This window comes from Pyrgilauda ruficollis, unplaced genomic scaffold (genome assembly GCF_017590135.1).
Source record: "Pyrgilauda ruficollis isolate IOZ18807 unplaced genomic scaffold, ASM1759013v1 scaffold692, whole genome shotgun sequence".
Taxonomy (NCBI): Eukaryota; Metazoa; Chordata; class Aves; order Passeriformes; family Passeridae; genus Pyrgilauda; species Pyrgilauda ruficollis.
The window spans coordinates 1-21,184 of NW_024528733.1; the positions used below are offsets into that span (position 1 = coordinate 1).

The following is a 21,184-nucleotide window of genomic DNA, read 5'->3' on the forward strand; positions in this document are numbered from 1 at the left end:
AGCACCTTGCTGCAGGCACCTGCTGGGATCTCTGCTCCTGGGAGGGGGTCAAAGGCAGGAACAAGGGTCCCTGCACTGGGGGCTACTGTAAGCCCTGTGCCTTCCAACAATGACTGGGTGTATGGCCACGGTGGTGGGAGGGGATGGAACTCTGTGTGAAGACTGGGAAGGAATTCAGTCCCTGCCCAGCCTTTTCCAAATGGAGCCTGAGTTGGGAAGCCCGCAAGACTGTAATAGGCATGGATGGGACTGCTCCATTGCTGGTCTGCTGCCTGTTCTAGGCTGCAAGAGTGGGATGAGCAGCTGGATGTGGTAACCAAAGGAGATGGGCCCTGTCCAAATCAGAGCAAGAGATATCCCAGCAGACCACTTCCCATCCTGCTTACATGAGCTCCTTCTCCTCTCCTCTGTGCAGAGAGATGCCAGCAGCCCCAGTGGGGCTCACAGCTCCAGTTTAGCCCAAACCAGAGATTTTACTGGGTCAGTGAAGAGGTGACACTGAGCTGCTTTGTGAACAACGCTCCTCCCCTCGCTACGATCAGATGTGCAAACTGGAAGAATTGGGAGGTGTTGGACATTTGGGGAACATGGCATAGGTTGGCACAGAATCTGAGCTGCACCAAGGGTAAGTTGGGAAGCAGTAGGTCTCCCTTGCTATGTGCACTTCTCGCTGGACATCATGCTGTATCTGTGAGACACCTTGGGCACAGCTCAGAGTCAGGTCCCAGTCGGGAGCAGTCTCCAAGATGGACAGGGTTAGAAGCCTTCAGTGTGGGACAGGTTTTCTCTATCCCTGCATCTCCCAGTCTATTCCTGAGTTGTGTGTCACGGCACAGGTCCTGCCCCTCAGTTTTCACCTCTATCCCAGTGTCCTGTATCACCTCCTTGCCCAGGCACATGCTTTTTTCTGCTCTTGGGGGTGCTTGGGTTTCCTCATGGTGATGAATGCTGACATTAACCACAGCACATCATGGAAAAGCCTTGGTCCCTCTCCTGCCTGAGCATTCACTCACTGAGAAGGACTCTCACACTTTCTCCCTGACAGCAAAATGCCGAAAACCTCAGTGGGACGCAGGACTTCAGTTTTTGGAGAACAAGAAGGAATACGCACAGAATAGAGAACTGACACTGACCTGTCCTGAAGGCCTTGAGCCCTCCTTCCCCAAGGTCAAATGTACAAAGGAAATTCAGAGAATGAGTCCTGGAAAACCAGCCTATGTGGATGCCTGGTGGGGCAGGAGCAGCACAGGTACCTGGACACGCATTGAGGGGGATGTCCTGTGTATGGGTAAGTGAGGCTGCAGCAGCTCTCCCGTGTCTCCCCTCTGCCCTCACCCTCCCTGGGGCCGTGTTCCCTGTGCAAACTGCTGAAGAGGACAACCCAGCCAGGAGACAACAGACCAGGCAGAACCAGCTGGGCAAGCTGAAATCTCCTGCAGTGGTCCCTGAGCAGGCCAAGTCTGGGGCTCCCAGCCAGGTGCCCAGGCCAGGGGCAGGGTCTGAGGCTGCCACCCAGGTGCCCATGGAAGTTCCGTTCTCTTTGCTGTGCCTCCAGGTGCCACCCTGGAAAGAACAGGTCTGCTTGTTCCCCTGCTGACCCATGGATAAGGGACCTGTGGGGCATCTCCTGCACCTGCAGGGGTTGGAGCAGAGGGGAATGAAAGGAGCTCTGATGATGCAGGGCTGGCTCAGCCCTTGGCACTGGGACAGGAGGCTGTATGGGATGGACCTGGTGGAGGAGCAAGGCCATCCATCATGGAATGGAGGTGCAGAGCTGTTCCTGGCAGAGAGAGAGCTGTGCTCAGTGGGGGCATGGCAGTACATGGCAGTGCTCAGGAGAAATGCACAGGGAGAGATAGGATGGGAATCTCCCTGCTTTGGGCTGTGGGAGGTGTATAGGAGTATCCACAGAGAGAAGTGGGTGGAAAGGGTCAGGTTCATCAATGAGTGATTCTTCATACTTTATAAGCTCATGGAAAAAGTCCTTCCCAACAAGGCTTGCCCTCAGGTCACATCCCAGCAGATGGATGTGTCACCTTCCCTCTCCCTTCATTGCCTGGACGGGTTGCTGGGATTTCTCTCCCACCACTCACCCACAGTCACTTCATCATCTCATCATCTCCAGCCCATCTAACACTCACTTTTACCTCTGCCAGAAATGTGCCAAAGGCCCCAGTGGGACTCCAGACTCCAGCTGGCACCAGACCAGGAGAACTATAAGAAGGATGACAGAGTGATCCTGAGTTGCCCTGAGGGTTTCCAGCCACCCTTCACTGAAATCCAGTGTCAGATTCAATTCCAGTATGATCATGATGAGACACTTGTGTACAAAGAATTTTGGCTTGGAAGAGACTCCAGTGATGCCTGGGTCCCCATTCTCTCCAGTGTGGAGTGCATTGGTAAGGGAGGGATCAGGAGCAGGATAATCCGTTGCAGGGGGATATCCTGAGAACATCTCTGAGGTGGGACAGCATGGGAAGGTCAGGGTTTTCCTTGGGCCCAGCACTGTGAGGATGGAGGCTGTGGAAGCAGCTCCTGCTTCCAGGCTAGGAGGAAATGGCTCCTGTAGTGCTCTCCCATGGCCCCAAAGGATGGCTGCAGCCACACAGCTCAGAGGGTTTGGGGGAGGCAGGATCCCTTTGCTGCTCCCTCTGAGCTGTGAGGTAGTCCAGGGGACACACCCTCCTGGCTTCCCACTGTTCTCCCCAAAATGTCCTGATGTTTGACTGAACAGCAGCGGCCGTGCCACTGGAGAAATTCACCCAATGGTTCACATTCAATTTCCTAGTGCACCATGACCCCACACTCCTCCTGCTCCCCTTGGAGAGGCTGAAGTGATCACCTTCAGTCTCTCCCTTTCCATCCAGCCCAGCTGGGGTGGCAGGGGGACAAAGCTGCTGGTTGTGGTGCTCAGCTGGGCATCTCTGGTCTTCTGCCATCAGGGCTGTTTGAGAGCAAAGCCTCTGCACAAGGGCTTGTCACAGCACTTCCCTCTGTGGCAAACTTGGTCTGCACCTTGGCAGATCCCTTGTGTGCCCCTTTGGAAGAAGGCAGATTGTCTTTTAAACCCCTCCAGGCCTCACAAACCTTCTTGCAGAGGCTTGAACAGACAAGGGCTCCTTCCACAAGCCAGCACCGTTCTCTGCAGGAATCACTGCCACAAAGCCTCCCCTGCAGCACTGGACAAAGTGCTGGGACCAGCTGCTCAGCTACTGCCTACTGAGCTGGAGGGTGGTGAATCTGGGGGGGAGGTGATGAGAAGAGGGAAGGGTTGTGTCAGGAGAAAGGGGCAGGGGCATTGGTAAAGCAGGAGATGGGAATGCAGAAGGCACTGCTCAGCCCCTGTCCCCCTGCCCAGCGGTGTGGGGCAGGAGGAGAGCAGCCCAGGCACCGAGTGAGGGAGAACAGGGAGCCCCCGAGGGTAACAGGGGCATGGCTGATCCCTGTGGGAGGGATGAGCCATGGCTGAAGGGCCCTGCATGCCAGCAGGAGTGGTGCTGCCATGGCCCAGCAAATGCCACCTCAGCTGGCTGGGTGACAGGCCTGGATGACAGGCTGGAGGGAGTGCCCTGGTGCAGGGGTGATTGTCCTGGGAATGTCCCTGCTCTGGCCTTTGGAGGAGGGAATATGGTGCCCATGGACACACTGTGAATGGGGCAGGTTCATGGATGAGTGATCCTTCACAATTTCCATGCATCTGGAAAGCCCCTTCCCAACAAGGCTTGCCCTCAGGTCACATCCCAGCAGATGGATGTGTCACCTTCCCTCTCCCTTCATTGCCTGGACGGGTTGCTGGGGTTTTCTCTCCCACCACTCACCCACAGTCACTTCATCATCTCATCATCTCCAGCCCATCTAACACTCACTTTTACCTCTGCCAGAAATGTGCCAAAGGCCCCAGTGGGACTCCAGACTCCAGCTGGCACCAGACCAGATGAATTATAAGAAGAATGAAGAAGTGATGCTGAGGTGCCCTGAAGGTTTCCAGCCCTCCTTCACCCATGTCAAATGTTCGAGCGAAGTCCAGTCCTTCTCTGGTGGGAAACCTGTATACAGAGAGGTCTGGACTGGAAGAAACTCCCATGGTGCCTGGCTCCGCATTCGGTCCAGCGTGGAGTGCAGTGGTAAGGGAGGGATCAGGAGCCCTGTGGGCTGCCTTCCTGAGCAGGGAAAGTAGGGTGTGGGGCACAGGAGGTTTTGGGCTCCGTGCTGCCCAGGGAAATGGCAGGCGTCAAGTCCAGCCTGCAGGTCACTACTGCGGGTGTTGGTGATAAGGGTCTCCCTGAGGCCTTCTGGCAGGAGGATGTGCACAAAGGAAAAAAGCATGGGAGAGGGATTTGTCTTGGAGTTTGTGGCCAGCACATGGCACTACTGTTGGAGCAGGATAAGAGGGCTTTACTGCTGGTGTGGCTGGGAGTACCACAGCTTGTTCCATGTGGGCTGGGCCCCTCCAGGTTCTGCAGCATGGTGGGTGCAGGGTTAGCACTCTCTTTTCACAGCTTAGGGCATTCATGTTCCCTCCAAGGAAGAAAGGAGTTGTTCCTGATGGACTGTAGAGATTCTGGGAAACACAGACATCTCTGTTTGGAATGAATGGGGAAAATTGCTTGAGCAGTAGTAATACAGTCATTTACCCACATTCCTTCCTGTTCAACTCCTCCTGCTCCCCTTTCAGAGAGCTGCAGCGACCACCTTCAGTCTGACTTTCCCTTCCACCGTGTTGGATGATGATCAAGGTTGTCTGACTGCAGCATCCTTGCATGGCTCGGGTGGGAAGGGAATAAAGTGACCTTGTGGCAATCTCTCCTTCACAGAAGTGCTCCAGGTTGACCCTGAGACCTTTGAGATTTCCAGCACCAGCATCCAACTGAAATGGACCTGCAGGTTCCCTGATGCCTGCCAGGGCATGAGGGCCATGTGCCGGCTGGCAATGCCTTCCTCCCCTCCCTGTGAGGCTGAGGAGGTGAATGGAGAGCAGATGTTACATGGCCAGGAGGGAACATTCACCTGCTCCCCTTTGCAGCCCTTCACTGAGTACAGTGTCACCATCGACTTGCCCCCCAACACAACCCTGTTCTCATGGTTGTTCACGACTCAGGAAACAGGTACGTGCACAGAAATATCAGAGACAAGGAGCAGTCCAGAGCTGTGTCACAGGTTTGATAGATGTTCCCCTCACCTCTCAGCTCAGCCTGATCATTTGCTCTGTGCAGGGGTGTCCCAGGGATCAGAGCTGCTTGGGTCCTGTGCAGCTCTGGGGAAGGGGCTGGGAGAGCCCTGAGCAGGGCACAGCCCGTTCTCATTGTCCCACTCCACACCACACTGTTGTGCTTCCCACTGCTGCAGCCTTTGCAGGGGACAAACCCTTTGTAGGGAGTCCCTTTGCAGCCTGTCCCTTGGCCAGGAGCTGCTGCAGCCTCCTCTGCCCTCAGCCACTGCTCATGGCCCTCCAACAGGCAGAGAAGTTCACCTGTTGCTGCTCATGGCCCTGTGTGTGACCCCATTGCCTGTGCTTGCAGTGCCGGACAAACCGGAGCAGCTGTGGCTGGATCCCGACAGGGGCTCTCTCAGGTGGAGCTCACTGCCCTCCTGCAATGGGGAGATCATCGGATACCAGGTACCAAGGGACCAGGGCAGACCCTCACCTCCCGGCCTGGAGCTCTGTGCAGGCACATTGGGAAGTGTGGGCATGGGATAGCTGGGATGAGCCGCAGTTCCCAGCCAGTAAATATCTGGCTTTGATGTGCACAAGCATTCTCTGTGTCATTCTCAACATTCTTCATGCTGTGGAGTGCCACACGAGAGCAGTGTGAGTGCTCCATGTCCTCTGGGCTTACTTCCTGGGTCTGCTCTGCTCTGGGTTTGGCAGGCTTTTGGAGGGTGGTGTGCAACACATGGTGACGCATATTCTGGGGTGTTGTCCCTGGGTTTCCTGTGCCTCTTGTGTACTTGTCTCTGGTTCCTGACACAGAAAAACTTGTGGTTTGAGTAATCCTCTGAAATTCCCTCCTGAAAGCCCCTTCTGCAGAGAGCTACACCATTCTGTTGAGTTCTCCTAGCATGGCTAGAAGCATCTCCTCTGTCTGTGAATTTGGGAGACATTCCACAGCAAAAACACTACTCTCCAGCAGTGGGTGTGGGTGTGTGTGATGGTGACATTGTTCTCAGAATGCTCTAGGTCCTCTCTGAGGACAGAGGTCTCCATGGTGTGACAGGGACCTTGCAAGCTGCTTCTTAGCTCTGTCCTGGAGAAAACTGTCAAGACAAACTCTTGACAACCTGTGAGTCTGTTCAGCTGGTTTCCTGCTCCCAGTGACCAGTATTTGTGAAAAGAATCCTTTTGGTCCACTTCAGTAGAACCGTTGCCTACACTTCTGCATAAGCCCAGAATATGCTTCTGTAAAGACAGCAAGTGAGAATGGACAGGGATCTCATGACAAATTCAGATGATGCATGGGCAAATGGGGACCCTTCAACTCTATTACTCATAGAAACTTTAGTTGTTCTCCTTTTCTCTTAGAGAAAGCCTTCAGAGTCCAGCTTTACACACGAGAAAATAGAAGTTTAGATTACTGTGGTGGAGGATGTCGCCACAGTGCCTCTGGGGTTGCAACACCTGGGGTGACCTGTCCTCAGGCTCAGTACAGATATCTACAGCCCCTCAAAAGAGCAGCCTCCCTCTTCCCTTCTCAGAGGCTCAGCCCTTTGCTCACAGAGGTTGCTGCTCACACATCCTCAGTGTTGGCTCCAAATTCCTCCTCTCCTCTCCTCCGTTTTGAGCTCCCCGCATGGAGCTGGGGCTCCTGCCCGTTGCTCTCCGCAGCCTTGCCCAGGCACAGGGGCAGGCACAGGGAAGGGCAGGCTGGCAGGGACGTTGCCTGCTGCGGGCACCTTCCCAGCGGGCAGCCGGGAGCTGCTGCGTTCCAGCTGCTGCGTTCCTGTCCGCAGCTGAGCATCACGGCCAGGAACGCAGGGGACAGCAGCGTGCTGGAGACCGAGCGGCTGCGGCTCAATGGCTCCGTCACTGAGCACCGGCTGCCGGAGCACAGCCCCGGCAGCAGCTACGCCGTGACGATCCAGGGACTGACGGCTGCTGGAGCCGGGGCTGCGCTCACGAGGGAGTTTCACACCAACAGCAGCTCCGGTGAGCTTTGCTGCGGGGCCGGGCACAGCCGAGCCGTGCTCGGCAGCCTGCGCTGCCCGAGGCCGGCCCTGCCGCTCGCCCGGCCCTGCCGTGCTCATTCCCCGGCCGTTCCCCTGCAGACACCCCGCGCTCCTCGGCCATCAGCTGCCGCAGCGTCCGCGACATCGCCCCATCGCAAGGGACGGCCGTGCTTCCCCTGCGCCCCATCGCCCGTGCCTCTGAGGCCGCCAGGTGAGCGCAGCCCCGCGGCTCGGCAGCCCCGCCGCGGCTCTCCCCGGGCCAGCGCTGGCCTGCAGACGCCTCCCTTCCCCTGGGCCCCGTGCCCTGTCCCAGCGCCTTTGGGCCCCGCAGGGAGCACCAGCTGATCGTGGCCGCGACGCACAACGCCTCGCTGATCGAGAGCATCTGCTCGGGCCAGCCGCGGCTCTCCAATGCCAGCGTGTACCTGGCCGCCCTTCTCAACCTCACCGCCCCCACGGACTTCGTGCTGGGCGACGGGAGCCGCGGGCCGGGCCAGCACAACGCTGCCCTCCGCCCGGGCCGGGCCTACACGGCCCTGCTGCGCCTCGTCCGCCTCGGGCCGCAGGTACCCATCGGGGGCTGCTGCTCTCTGCGGGTGCTGCCCGCCGGGGCCGGGCCCTCGCTGCCTCTGCGCTGGCTGCGAGGCCTCGCTCCTGTCCCATGCCTTGGCACCATGGTGTCCCTGGGATCCCGGGCCACAGCTCGGTGGCCCTGCTGGGCACCTTTGCCTCCAGCTAGGCTGGTGCTGCAGGAGTGGGCTGAGCTCTCCCTCCTGTCTCCTCCAACAGGCAGAGAAGTTCACCTGTGTCTGCTACAGCTTCTCTGTTGGTAAGTGTCTCCTTGCTCCTGGTGCCCAAGCCTCTCCTCTGCATGTTCCCTTTTGCCAGCCTGGCAGCTTCCCTGGAAACGAGCTGGCCCAGCACAAGAACTTCTGCGTCTCATTTGGAACAGAGCAAGATCCCCACACATTGGGTGATCCTCTCTCCCAGAAGAAACCTCAGCCAGGACAAAGGCGTACACACTTGCACAAACCCTTTGCCACTCTTGGGGCCATTGCCAGCAGGAGGCCAGGCTTTGGCACTCACCCCTGCCTCTGTTTGTTGCAGGGCAGACTGTGGGCCAGTGGCATTGGATTGTGATTGGACTGGTTGTGCTGATGGCAGACCATCTTCTGGTTGCAGTCATCCTGTGGCTTGTGCACTCCAGGTGAGTAGAGGGGGGACAGGGTCAGCAGGTACATTCACAATGCCAGCTTCTTACCCAGCACTGCCCTTTGCCTTTCCAGGAAAAGGAAGTACTTGCCCAACAAAACTAAGGAGGATAATTAAAAAGGTAGGAAAATGCAATTCTGCAGACAACCATCACAGAGGGGACTATGGGGTTGTGGAGCAGGTGGGATGAGAGCAGCAATCTCCCAGGAGATCTTGAGTTTCAGGAGAAGCAGCAGTTTGTACACTGCACTGATACGTGTCCTGATTTGCCTTGGCTGGGGAAGATCAGGATGGCTCTGCCCACCAAGCCCCATGTGGATGCAGAGCCTGGTCCCAGGCAGTGCTCCCTGCCTGGAGCAGGGACAGGGTGAGCTAAGACGAGCATCCCGAAGGCTCAGGTCTTAGAGTGACCCGTGTCTGTGCCATCCCTCCTGGGGATCTGCACGGAGGGGTCTCAGGAGGGTCAGGCTGAGGGGCTGCTGCTCTCACCTCAGCACTGACAGCACCTCTGGGGCTCTGTGGTTGGGATGGAAGGGTTGGGCTGTGGCAGGCACTGCCGTGTGCTCCAGCCTGTCTCTGGCACTGGCTGCCCCTTTTCTCCACAGGTAAAGGTGGCTAGGCTGGAGATCAGGCACTTCAGCCCCAGCCAGGACCATGGAGACATCCAGAGCAGTGAGGACATGGAGAAAATGGGAAGGATAACCCCAACCCAGTTCTGATGGCCACCATGTCCCCTGGCTCACCTGTGGCTGTTACCAGCACAGGGCTCCCATGAAATGCACGCAATTCAGCAGGGCAAGAGGAAAACAGAAGGCCCTGGAGTGCTGAGCTTTTTCATTCCTCAGCCCCTTCAGCTCCCAGGGTTTGCTTACTGCTTTTGTAAGGCCTTTGAATCTGGCTTTCTCTAATGCTTTCAGGCTTTGCTTTCATTTTTTGCTTTCCTGGAGGCAGGACTTGTATGCCAGATTTCCCAGTCCCAGACTCACACAGGCTCAGGTTGATGGCATTCTCCTGCTGTCCTCTGGGTTCCCAACCCCTCTGTTTATATTAAGCCAAACCCAGGGCTTGGCTTGGCCTGGCTGGACTGCTTTGTGACTCTGCCTGTTCTGTCTGGACAACAAATAAAGGCTTATGGATTGGAGGGGCTGCCTGTCCCACACAGCTTCTGCCTGCTCCCCTCATTGCCCCTGGGGGTGATATTCCCCTGCAGGGAGTGACTGTGGGGAAGCCACGGGCAGGGCTGCTGTGATCCTGTATTCCCCTGCTGGTGCCTGACTGTAGGAATGTGCCCCCTAATGACAGAGTGGCAAAACTAACCTTTGTCCCCCAAAAAAGGAAAGAAGCTCAGAAGCTTCTCTCAACTGTTAGGTGGAAAGCCACCTTATAGGGCTTCAGGGACGTCACCAAACACCAGAGAACATCTAATTGGATAGAAGCCAAAAAGTCTCGCCTGATCAATTAAGTAGAAAAGAACAGATCAACTGGACAGCTCTAATGTGAGTTTGGAGCAGATGTGTGGTGGGAATCCATCAAGGGTGATGGCCCTCCACAGACATTTTGGCCAAGAGTGTATTCTGTGCCCATGCTGTGGGATCTCTGGGCTTTCAGCTCCCTTGTTGCCCTGGGCCAGGTCAAACCTGGAAGAGAATTGAAGATCAGGGGTCACCACCACCATGGCCTTTATTGGTGAGACACAGGACAGAGATCAGTGGGGTCACTCCTGGCTCTGAAGTCTCCTGCCTTTGTGCAGCAAAGACAGAAGCTGTTTCTGTGGTGCTGCTTGGACCACATCCAGGATATTCACGTTGAGACACCGTAACCTGGGATTGCCATGGTGCAGCCACAAGCTGATGAGAGAGCCTCTATGGAGCTGGAAGGGCAGTGGCACTTGGAGCAGCACCAGGAAGATGCAGCCTCAGGAAGAGATTGTGTGGCATTTGAAGGACCAGTTTAGCCCTGCAGGATCATGGGTTGTCCCACTCGTGGCTCTTGTTGACTTTGGGCTTCATGCTTCTCCCAAAGTAGGACAGATATCCTGTGCTCCTCAGCACCATGGATCTTACAGCAGTTTGAGACTTCTCTGACCAAACGCAATGTGGCTGTTGGTGCTACCCCACTTTCCTTGGGGTACTTGAGGGGACAAGGGAACCTGGATGGGACAGCTGTGCTCTTCATCCTTGGCAAGGAAGGATGGGTGAAGTCCTGGTGCATCTGCTCTGGCCTGCATACTCAGGCTGTGATTCCAGATTAAGTTCCTGCACAAATGCTGGGCAGAGGGTCAGGTTCCAATTTCAACACCTGGCCAAAATTTGGAGACAGTCTAGCCTGTGTTCTCCAGCCATGGAGGACCCTTGGGGTGGTTTTTCAGGGGAGTGAAGCAGCTTGGGGCCATACACATCCCTTTTTTTTCCCTCTTGCTTCCACTGCTACTGATGAAGGGCTGTCCAGGGAGTCAACATCCCATCCAGAGACAGGCTGTGGTCATGCCCCTACTTGAAATTCCCATAGGTTTCAAATGAATTCAAATAACTGAGGGCTAGTTCATAGCAGAGCCCATACTGTTCCTGTGGATAAAAGGATGCACATGAGACTCTGGTGGACCAACAGCTGCAGTGGCATGTCAGCATTGGTCTCCAACAGCTTCCTGACACACAGCATGCCCGACACAGGTACAGTCCACCCTCCTCCTCCCAGCTGGAGTCCACCTTTCCCTGCTGAGGAATCCAGGCATGTGCTCCAGGAGCTGGAAGGATGGGCTACACCAGCACTGGAGCCAGCTGGCTTTGGCAGGAGAGCCAACATCCAGGACACAACGTGTTAATCAGGCAGGTGGACCAGAAAGGGGCCACTCATCATGCAGGATGCTTTGGTGCCCCTTCAGTTCTGCAGAACCTGCCACTGAGGGAGTGGGTATGTCCCAGCAGCAGAAAATGGGGTTTTCAAAGATCTCATCAGCACCTGGCCTCAGGATGATCTGAGCACAGAGGGGCTAGGGCAGCGACTGGGCAATGCCAGATATGGCTCTTGTTTTGGTGTTACCATCCCAGCGGGGTGTGAAGTCAGTACCTACCACATTTTTAATGAACTGTCTCCGCCTCCTCTTCAGCATCCTCACAGCCTGGGACACATCCACCATGCCCTCACTTTGGATCTGCTCACACAGGAAACTAGCAGCACAGAAGATCCCACTGCGGCTGGCTCCATCCCTGTGGAAGAGGGCAAGGGGAATTTCATTTGCTCTGCGATGGCAGGTGGCAGGGCGGAGCCTCAGAGGTGTTCCTGTACACCCCCACACTCTCAGGATGACCTTGGCCACAGATCCCACACCCAACCAGCATCTACAGGGAAGCCCACCTCTCTCAGCATAGCTGAATTCATATCCACACATCCCTCCGAGATGGAACTGTCACCAATGTCACTGACACAGCCTGAGCTGTGTCCTGCTCTGTGCCATGGCTGCTCCTCCAGGAGACCTCACTCACCAGCAGGTGACAAGGATGTGTCCATCCTGGCTCTGCCGATGGTGTGTCTCCACCTTCCCTAGCAGGCTGATGATGGTGTCAGGGTGTGGGGGAAGGTGCTGCTGCATGGGCCAGTCTGTCAGTTGATGTAACCGGATTTCTACTGCAGACTTCTTGGGCTAGTGGGGAAGAAATACAGTGGGCTGGGCTGAGCAGAGACCTATTGGCTTCATGCAGAGAAGGATAGGGACAGTGCATGCCAGCCCTGGCTCAGCCATGCACACTGGATCAAGGGAGCAGCTCCACAGTGGGACATGCCACTCCAGACTTTCCTCTTCTCCAACAAGTTGCTCTGAGGCCAACAGATAGAGCATAAGAGAAGAGCTGAGCACCAGCTGCAGCTCAGACTGACACCAGTCTGTGTCCAGCTGCCTGCAGTGGTTCGCCTTCCATGAACCACTGAGATGCACAAACTCCATCCAGAGCTGCTGTCCTCCAATTGGAAAGGCACACAAAAACCACTCAGAGAACCTCTGAGTTCCACCTCGGCCCGCAGCCTCACTTTCTTGGGATTAACCTCTCTGCCAAGGCAAAAGACTCTGCTCTGACCACTGTCCTGCCAGGACCCCACCAGATCCCTCTGCCATCTCCAGCTGTGACTTTGACCCCAAATTAAAGCCTCTTGACAGCTGCTCCTCCCAGCTCTTGCAAAGATCCTTCTCAAAGGAGTTTGCCAGCTCTGAGCAAAGGGCCCACCTGCTGCCTGTTGCTGAGGACAAGTGTCCAGGTTGTGAAGCCAGCCCCAGGCTCCTCTGAGATCAGCTGGACATGGAAGCGGCCATAGTCATCTTCGCCCTGGGTGGGCCAGAACTGCACGTATGTCTGGGGGAGGGCGAGAGGTGCATGGTCACACATGGCCCCCGCCTGCACGCAGGGCAGAGCTCAGCCCCTCACATGGGTGGGCTCACACCAGCCCCTCGCCCATAAGCCACATGCACGTGGCTCTGCCAGGCACTGCTGGGCACCAACCCAGTGCTGCAGCCAGAGAGTAACATTCCATCAGAGAGGACACCTGGGCAGGGGACAACAAAACCTGAGGGAAGCTCACTTGCAGTGAGACCGAGGACAGCCCCCAGCTGTGGAGCTGTGGTGCTGGGCCTGTCCTCAGGGCTCTCCCAGGTGGAGCCCCACAAGCTTGCAGTAGGTCCTGGTGCAAGCAGGGCTCTCGTGGTAGGATCAATGCAGGGCCAAAGGCAGCAATCACACTGCTCGGCTCCACAGGGAACCAGGAGAGGGGAGAGCTGCCAGAGCTTGGGCTGCTGACCTTGTCCAGCTCCTGGAGTTGATTCAGCACAACTACCGATGTGCAAGTGTAATCCCAGACCAGAGCCCAGAAATCCACCAGCGTGGTGGGGAAAGGCAGCTGCGTGATGATGATTCTCTCCTCCTCGGTGTACGTCTGCAAAAGACACCACGATGTGCATGTGGGGGGAAGAGTCCCACAATCCCCGGGAGCCCTTCCCACAGCGGGAACGGCTCCCTGCCGTCCTGCTGAGATGGAGCAGACCCAGGCCAGCCCAGCCCTGCTCAGAGCAGCTCCTGTTTGCGCCCCGCTGCCCTCTCAGCTCATCGCACCGGGGCTTGGCTCCCAGCAGGCTGTGGCTGGCACACGCTGCTGCGCTGCCTGCGCAGCCAGGGCTCCGCCGATCGCGGGGGCCATCTCCTGGCAGCAGGGCCAGCAGGCACCGTGCAGGAGCCCGAGGCCGGGGACACCTCCCCCGGGCGGGCTGCTCTGCCCTGGCCTGCAGCTGGGCTGCGCAGGAGGCTCCCGGCTGCCCCGAACAGCTCCCGCTCCGGCGGAGCCTTACGCTGGCAAACACGGCGTTGATGTAAGCTGGCGAGCCGTCTGCGTTCACCGAGGACATCAGGATGGGCCGGCAGGAATCCGCTGCGGAGGCAAGGAGCAGAGAGGGGGAAATGATGGGTCGTCCTCTCCCTACAGAGAGGCAGGGGGCTTTCCCTGCAACAGGTACAGTCAGCACAGCTCCCTGCAGCATGGCTTGGAGAGGATTGAACGGACAGGCACCACCACACCCCCGGCTGTGACAGCTCAGGGCACCCTGATGAGGGTTGCCCAAAACCCTGTGGTTGGGGGCACAGCAGATGCACCCTCCTCAATGCTCCCTGATGTGCTTCATCTGAGCTTCTCCACTGGAAAGCTTTAGACCAGGGACATGCTTATCCCAGGTGTACTTCATGTACCTCCAACAGGCTCAGAAGGAATCAGCCTAACCTGAATTTATTATGTAGTAACCATAAAACAACATCTGGACCCTGCGCCCAACCTGCCAGTGTCAGGTGCCAGGGAGGGAAGCAGCAGGAAAGCATCATTCCCCCCATGCTGCCAGCAGGCTCTGGGTTTAGAGCAAGAGGCTGCCCAGCCCTGCCAGTGTTACCTGGCAAGATCCCTGGCTTGCGGTTCTTGGGTTGGTTTCTGGGTTTCTCTGCTTCTCTGCATGGCAGGAGCTGGAACAACTCCGAAAATCTCTGCAGAGCCTGTAGAGAGGATTCACCCATGTCGGTCCGGCCTGTCAGCAACTCACCTTCTGGGGCCACTGCAGAGAATGATCCCCCATCTCCATCCCACTGCTGGGGAGGGGAGCAGGGACGGGGCTGGCATCACAGATGAGCCCTCACAGCACCAGTGCACCGTCTCCTGGTGGTACCTTAAACTCCTTCTCTAGGACACTGTTGTGGCCTGAGGCCTCATCTTCTCGAAGGGAGCGGACCAGGCTGGCCATGCTCTCCACGGGGACCCCGGTGCTGCCGCAGAGCAAGCCTTCGAGAAGCGCCTCGTACAGGAAGCTGTACTGCTCCTGTGGGAGGACACGGGTCAGCTGCACAGTCTGGAGCCAGTCCAGGAGGAACCCTGCAGCTCCAGATCACCAGCTGTCCTCAAACTGTGCCAGAAGTGAGCCAGGTTCATCCTTCACCTTCCTGCTGCGGATCCCTGAGGCCAGACACTTCTCATTGCAGGCAGCCCTGCTTTGAGACACAGCCAGCAACTCCAGCAACCCAGACAAGATCATCTTCCTGAGGTTTAGTGCTGCCTCTCAGACCGGAGCCCTGCTCTGGGAAGGCAGCCTGGAAAACCTGTGCACTAATGAGACCTGGTACAAGAGGCTGGTAGGTCCAGCCCAAATTGCTTTTCTCTGAAGGAGCCCAGCACTAAGCAGATCATGGGGACACAGTCCCTAGGCCAGGACACTGCTGCCCAGGAGCTGCCAGGAGGGCAGACGTCCTGAAAGCCGGAGGGACAGGTGGACTCTCGTTCATTATCCTTGCCTACAAGACAGCCCTTCTGTGTCAGGGTGACCAATACATACAAATGCTGCTGATATACCTCAGAGAGTCTCAGGAAAATGCAGATTCCAGCTAGGTTTGGACACAGCATTGAAAAAAATCCTTCCATTTCCATCACCTACTAGCCCTAGTCCCTGTGGCTAGATCAGGAACAGCATGGCTAATGTGGCTTTGCAAACCACATCCCTGGGAAGGGTGGTGTTGACAGCAAAAGGTTAAAAGCAGAAGAATGGCTTTTCATTCAGAAGGAGTATGGTGGATTGTCTCAAGTGACCTTACAGCTGGGAATACCATGGTCTGGAAAATGACAGTTGGAGAAATCCTATATATTGTGTATAAACAGCCTACTGCTGTTATCCTCTGGCTGCCTTGGGGAGCAGAATCCATGTAGAGGGAATGTTGGTGTTCACAGAGACCTGGAGGCCATTGTCATGAACATGGCTGAGCTCCCTGTTTTAGGAGGGATCAAAGACCAGAGATCACAAAGACACAGAGGAGATCACAGCCCAGCTGGAAAACTACACATGTACAGGCCTTTGTTAAATGGGTGAAATGAGCAGCCCCTCTGTTCCCCAGGACAGATTGATCCTGATGGTGCTGGTGTTCCCACTTATGTGTTGCCTCCTGGCATCCTCCAGCTAGCGAGGTAATGAAAAAAATTTACTCTTGGCATTTCAGCCAGGGTTTTGTGGTTGTTCTGGCCACCTGCCTGTGTCGACTCCCACAGGTGGGCATTGGATCTGCAGCCCAGAGGTGTGGAGAGAGCAAATTCCTCACCTTGGTCTGCACCATGCTGACCCGCTGCTCCCGCAGCTGCTGCACGCAGTGAAACACATCCACCTTGCCCTCAGCCTTCCCCATCTTCAGGAGGAAGTCCAGGGCGATGAAGGTACCCGTGCGCCCGATGCCTGCGCTGGGGACACAGCAATCCGCGGGTCAGGGCTGCCCCTGCAGGCTGTGCCCCCGCAGCCGAACGCCCCCAGCGCGGTACCTGCAGTGCACCAACACGGGTCCAGCAGGTGCTTCCAGCACCCTCTTGTTCACCACCTCCACCAAGCACAGCAGCTGCGACGGGTTTCTGGGCACCCCGTGGTCCGGCCACAGCAGGTAGTGAAACTGCTCCACTGCTCTTGGGAGAGCACAGCCCGCCTGCAAAAAGGGAGACATGGCTGGCAACGGGGAGCTGGAAGCGATCAGGAAACTTGTGGGAAGAGATTGCATGGCAGCAAGGAGGCAGCAGTGGAGAAAACCGCTTGAGAGGGGCACCAGCACAGAGTGCTGCCTCCAGCACCACACCAGAAGGACTGCTCCACTATAGCGCCTCAGACAGTAAAGGGCAGATTCACCCATCACACAGCCACACAGATTCATTTTCTGCTTCATCAATTCATCTCTGAAACTTCACAATTCTTCTCTGCTTCACCGTGAGCAGTGAATGTGAAGCAGGAAAAGCAGCTTCTGCCCCAGAGGGAAATGATACAAATCAGAGCTTAGTCATCAAAAAGCCCTGGCTTTCCCAGAAAAGATATACCCTAAGGCTGTTACTACACTGATGTGAATGTAGGCACTTGTTACCAGCCCATTGTGCTTTTCCCTAAACATCACATTCACTTGGCATGAACTAATGCTACATCTTACCATAAGGTGCTCTTGGAGCTTTACGTTTCAGCTACATGTTGCTCTGGGCAAGACAAGAAAGCACAGGAATATGCATCACTGCAATTTCTTTCTATTGTACCTGTTTTCCCTCCTTGCAACTCCTTCAGTTTCTGCCCTTTATCTGAGGTGTAACTTCAGCAGGAGCATACTTCTTGGGAAATCACCTTATGTAGCTTCTCTCAAACCATAAACTACGTGCCCAGGTTTAGGGCTGTAAGTGACCAAGGAGCTTCAGTCCGGATTTCTGCAGATTGATTCAGGTGACAGGCAGGCACCTGTCCCATCATCCTGGATGGGCAGAGATTCCATTCTATACCCTTGATCTGCTTTTATACCCTTTGCAATCACATCAGCCAAGCCCTCAAGAATCTACAATATTCCCATGTGCAATGTCAGTCCAGACTCCTCTGGGGTGACCACTGGACTGACTGACTGCGTTTGCCTGGCACAGAAACCTGGGACTGATGGCCTGGCATGGATTCCATTTATAGCAACCTACTAACATTGCTCTTTTTGTGCTGGTGGCCGGGCTCTCCACAGGGTCCATGTCTGACAGCTCCCACCAGCTGCTGGAACCCAAACACATCCTGCATTTCTGCCTCAGCCCCACGCCGGACTTACCTTCTGCAGGCAGAAGATGCGTTTGACAAGGCCTGTGGTGGTCCAGGTGTTGTTGAGTGTCACGGTGAAGTCACCGTAGACCTGCTCCTGCTCTGGCCAATACTGCTCACACTTGATCTGTCAACAGCAGTGAGATCTCTGGACACAGGAAAACTCACAAAGAGAGCATTACAGGGGTGCAGTGCTGCTCCCTGCCCCCACGGACAGCTGCACTGGGAGTACAGCAGGTGTGGAAACCTGGGCTCTGGCAATGCCCAAGCTGAGAATGGGCTGAGGAATTTTCTCTACCTTGTTCTGCTCCACTAAGCCCGTCAGCATCACAATGACTGAGGTCTTCTCCTGCCAGATCATGTGCCAGAAATCCACCACTGTCCCAGCCAAGGGGCCTTAGGAAGGAAGAGGAGACCCCTATGCAAGTGTCGAAGCCATGGGCATAGTTTTGGACATTCCCGGGCTTTCCTCTGCCTAGACACAGAGGCACAGCCAGGGGACATCAGCACCTGAAGGGGGTGCTGGCCACATCAGCTTTGTTACCATGTTAGAAAGTAGGACAAGGAGTAGGGAGGGAAAATGAGCCCATGTCAGGGATTCACTGCTGCTTTAGGGACTCCAGCATGCAGACCCTTGAGATGACTGTCAGTTCCCACATTTGGGGCCCTATTTTCCAAAGAGCATTTCTGCAGCTCTGCAGGAAGCCAAGACCTCCTCGCTGCATGCTGCACAGAGCAGACAAACCCATCCAGGCTTTGGGGAAGACTGTATCCGAGTGCACCTGCACCTGCAGACGTGCCAGGCATTTGCTGGATTGTCCCTGTCATACCAGCTGCCAAAGGGAACAAACTAGGCTTGTGAGTGGAAGGACTGTGTCCTCATACTGGGCAGTGCAGACACCAGTTCCAGCTGCAGCCAAGCTACCACCGAGACCTTCCATGCCCTGTAGCATCTGTAACAACTGTTCAGAAAGAACTGAACAACGCCAGAGATCCTGGAGATACAGGGACTTGGAGTGAGCCATTCACAGCTTTCTGACTGCTATCCCAGTTCCCCATTTCCCAGATTGCTCAGGGTAGTGAATAGCATCTCCTGAGGAGGAAGTTTGGGAGCACCTACCTTGAGCTGCAATGAAGAAGCGTGGACTTCGGTAGGTCTGCAGGGGAGAGATTCAAACAGCTCTGATCAGATGAGTTAAATGTTCAACAGGGAATGAAATAAAGGATCCATCCCCCAAGTACCAAAGCCCAGAACTCTCAGCACACTGTGTCCCACAGAACCTCTCCTGGCCAGCACAGACAGTGGGTACCCCGGGGCTGCATCTCAGTTCCTGTCCCTTCACATGGGTCCCTTTTTGTTAGAAGTGAGAAGTGCACACAAACCCAGAGTACTCCAGGCAGCTCAGAGAGGATTCCGAGGAAGCAACCTCCCAAAACCTGCCAGCTTAAGGGCAAAAAGTGCCAGACCTCAGGGCCCCCCGTGTGAACAGGACTGTCCTCCTGCCAGGCACCTTTCCTACCCTTCGCAGGGTTACAATTCCTCACTACCTACATCCACATAGCTGGCATTGATGTAGCCATTCCCGGTGTCAGAGTGCTGCAGCACCACACGGCAGTGATCATCTGAAAGACAAGGGACATGGGCTGATGCTTTAGGGCAGCAACAAAGAGACTGATTAAGGGGGAAGGCGTAATTTATTAAAGTCTATGATTGTCTGTTGCCTCCCCAGCAGCACCCGAGGCCTCAGGACATGTTCAGGGTAAAAGAACAGCTGATGAGACAAAGGGTGACATGGCACAGCAGGAAATGCAATGGAGTTTTAAGGAAGATTATGAAATGGCCAAATGTACACACCATGTGAGGCCCAGAGGAGCTTTAAAGTTTGGAAGAAATTGGGTCACTCCTTCCACTTTCCTACAAATACCTGCCTCTGGATGGGAAATGGTAGTGTTCAGCAATGACTAGCATCAAGAACAGGAATATGATGTTTGATTAAGTTTGCAGGAAGATTTGAAGAGCCGAACAAGGATGCTCCAACAGGATATAAAAGAGTGAGGCCAGAAATTTCTCTGGGTTTCAGTGGCCATGGAGGATGAGATGAGTAACTCAGTATTTCTGAAGTGCTGGAGGGGCACCTACACCAGCCCAGCATCCTGTGCTACCCCAGCTAGCTCCAAGAGCCTGAGCCAGTCCCTGGAGAGCTCTGCTTACATGGGATGATGCTCTTGTAGCGGTTCTTGTTTTGATTACAGAGCTCCTTGCCAGCATTGCAGGGGTGCAACAAAGTGGAGGACAATTGCTGCAGAGGAAGAAAACAAGTATTGTTATCCCACTCAACATTGGGATATACTCTGGGGCTGGCCAAGGCCAACTGCATCACATATCCAGGGAAGGGCTGAGGAGTGGGCTGTGCAGTCAGGTGGAAAAGCAAAGCTAAACCAGACCTGGTATTCTCTAAGAAGCCCAGCACCATGCCTGTTGACTGATTCATCATCTGTCTGTTCTGCCTCTATTTCTTCCCTCTTAAACATCTTCAGAGCCTCCAGCAATTCCTCCACCAGGATCTGTGTGTTTGGCTTGCCTACATCTGCAGAGACCACAAGGACAGGACTTCAGCATCCAGCTGGTGCTAAACTGGCCAGTCCTGGAACTCTGCAGCTGGGACTGAGATGGCATTGCAGTGGCCAGAACTTCTCCAAACCTTAGACTGTCCCTCCCCACACAAGTCCCTTCTCCTGGGAGGAGTCCCTTGCCCTATGCCAGCCAGCTTTGATCATCCTTGTTCCGGCAAGCAACTTGTGGAACCTGCAATCATCCTGCCTGTGCTTTTAACAGACAGTCAGTCCACACAAGGCACAAGGCTCATACTTCACCTTTTTGACATCCTCTCAGGGGTATAGTGCTGCTGTTCTCTGAGCCTTTGGAACTGTTGCGCTTTAGCCTGCAAAACAACAAGTCAAGTGCACAGGCCAGCAGAAGAGAGAGACAGAGGAGAAGCTGTTGCCCATCTAACCACCCTACCTCATCTCAGGCTCCACTTGGACACTCCCTGCCACTGCAAGCTGATGAATGCCTCACAGAGGGCAGGAGAGGTGAGGCACATACTGACCTGAAGACCACAAAAAGCAGCAAAATCCCCAGTGCCAGGAATGCAACAGTCAGTGCTACTGCCATAACCACCGGCTTGCTGTCCAGCAGAGATGATGGCTCTTGCCCTGCAAGCAGCACAGCCCAGGCTCAGGCTCCTGCACAGCCTGAATCAAGCATCGGGACATCCCACAGGCACATGGAGAGAAAAGCAACTTCCCTTGTCTTCCACCCCTGGCTTTGCATTAGAGAAAAGCTGAGCTGGGGCATAAGAAGCAGGTGCTAGTTTGGTGTGATACCCTCCATTGCGGAGCGTGTGTCCCTGAAGGCCCCAGACACTGCCAAGTGAGGTACCTGCATTGAGGGGTTGCAAATACACCAGGGGATTACTGGACTAGGGACTAGGACTAAATATGTGGTGATGGCAGGGATGATGTGCAATCTCCAGTGGCCACTGGGCCCCAACCTACCCAAGAGTCCTAAAACTGTCCAAAGCCCATCTACCATAGATAGTCTCAAAATATAGAGAACTTTTATGAAGACCAAAGTATGGCAATGCTCCACTAGATCTGCCCTGGGCCAGCTCGTTTCCAGTGAATCTGCCAGGCTGGCAAAAGGGAACATGC

General features: G+C 55.4%; 2 protein-coding genes across 3 annotated transcripts; one reads left to right on the top strand and one right to left on the bottom strand.

The window, feature by feature from the left end:
- Positions 1-276: 276 nt before the first annotated feature.
- On the top strand, positions 277-9,535 carry LOC121362994. 2 transcript variants are annotated; one of them, XM_041484960.1, is made up of 13 exons: positions 277-625; positions 1,046-1,288; positions 2,157-2,399; positions 3,882-4,124; positions 4,815-5,105; positions 5,520-5,617; positions 6,949-7,144; positions 7,264-7,375; positions 7,496-7,730; positions 7,954-7,993; positions 8,272-8,371; positions 8,451-8,497; positions 8,982-9,535. In XM_041484960.1, exons 2-12 carry the CDS (start codon positions 1,195-1,197, stop codon positions 8,491-8,493), a joined length of 1,695 nt encoding a protein of 564 aa, XP_041340894.1. In that variant the 5' UTR covers positions 277-625; positions 1,046-1,194; the 3' UTR covers positions 8,494-8,497; positions 8,982-9,535. The 2 variants fall into 2 exon arrangements, with proteins under 2 accessions (XP_041340894.1, XP_041340895.1); XM_041484961.1 differs by lacking the exon at positions 3,882-4,124.
- A 510-nt stretch (positions 9,536-10,045) lies between these two features.
- LOC121362995 (receptor-type tyrosine-protein phosphatase T-like) lies at positions 10,046-20,864 on the bottom strand. The gene is made up of 19 exons (XM_041484962.1): positions 20,858-20,864; positions 20,581-20,707; positions 20,345-20,412; positions 19,916-20,058; positions 19,683-19,770; positions 19,023-19,093; positions 18,591-18,627; positions 17,769-17,866; positions 17,481-17,597; positions 16,192-16,349; positions 15,978-16,113; positions 14,564-14,713; positions 14,294-14,393; positions 13,706-13,785; positions 13,162-13,296; positions 12,594-12,719; positions 11,859-12,016; positions 11,447-11,582; positions 10,046-10,940 (listed from the first exon to the last, which is right to left on the bottom strand). Exons 1-19 carry the CDS (start codon positions 20,862-20,864, stop codon positions 10,866-10,868), a joined length of 2,010 nt encoding a protein of 669 aa, XP_041340896.1. The 3' UTR covers positions 10,046-10,865.
- Positions 20,865-21,184: the final 320 nt, after the last annotated feature.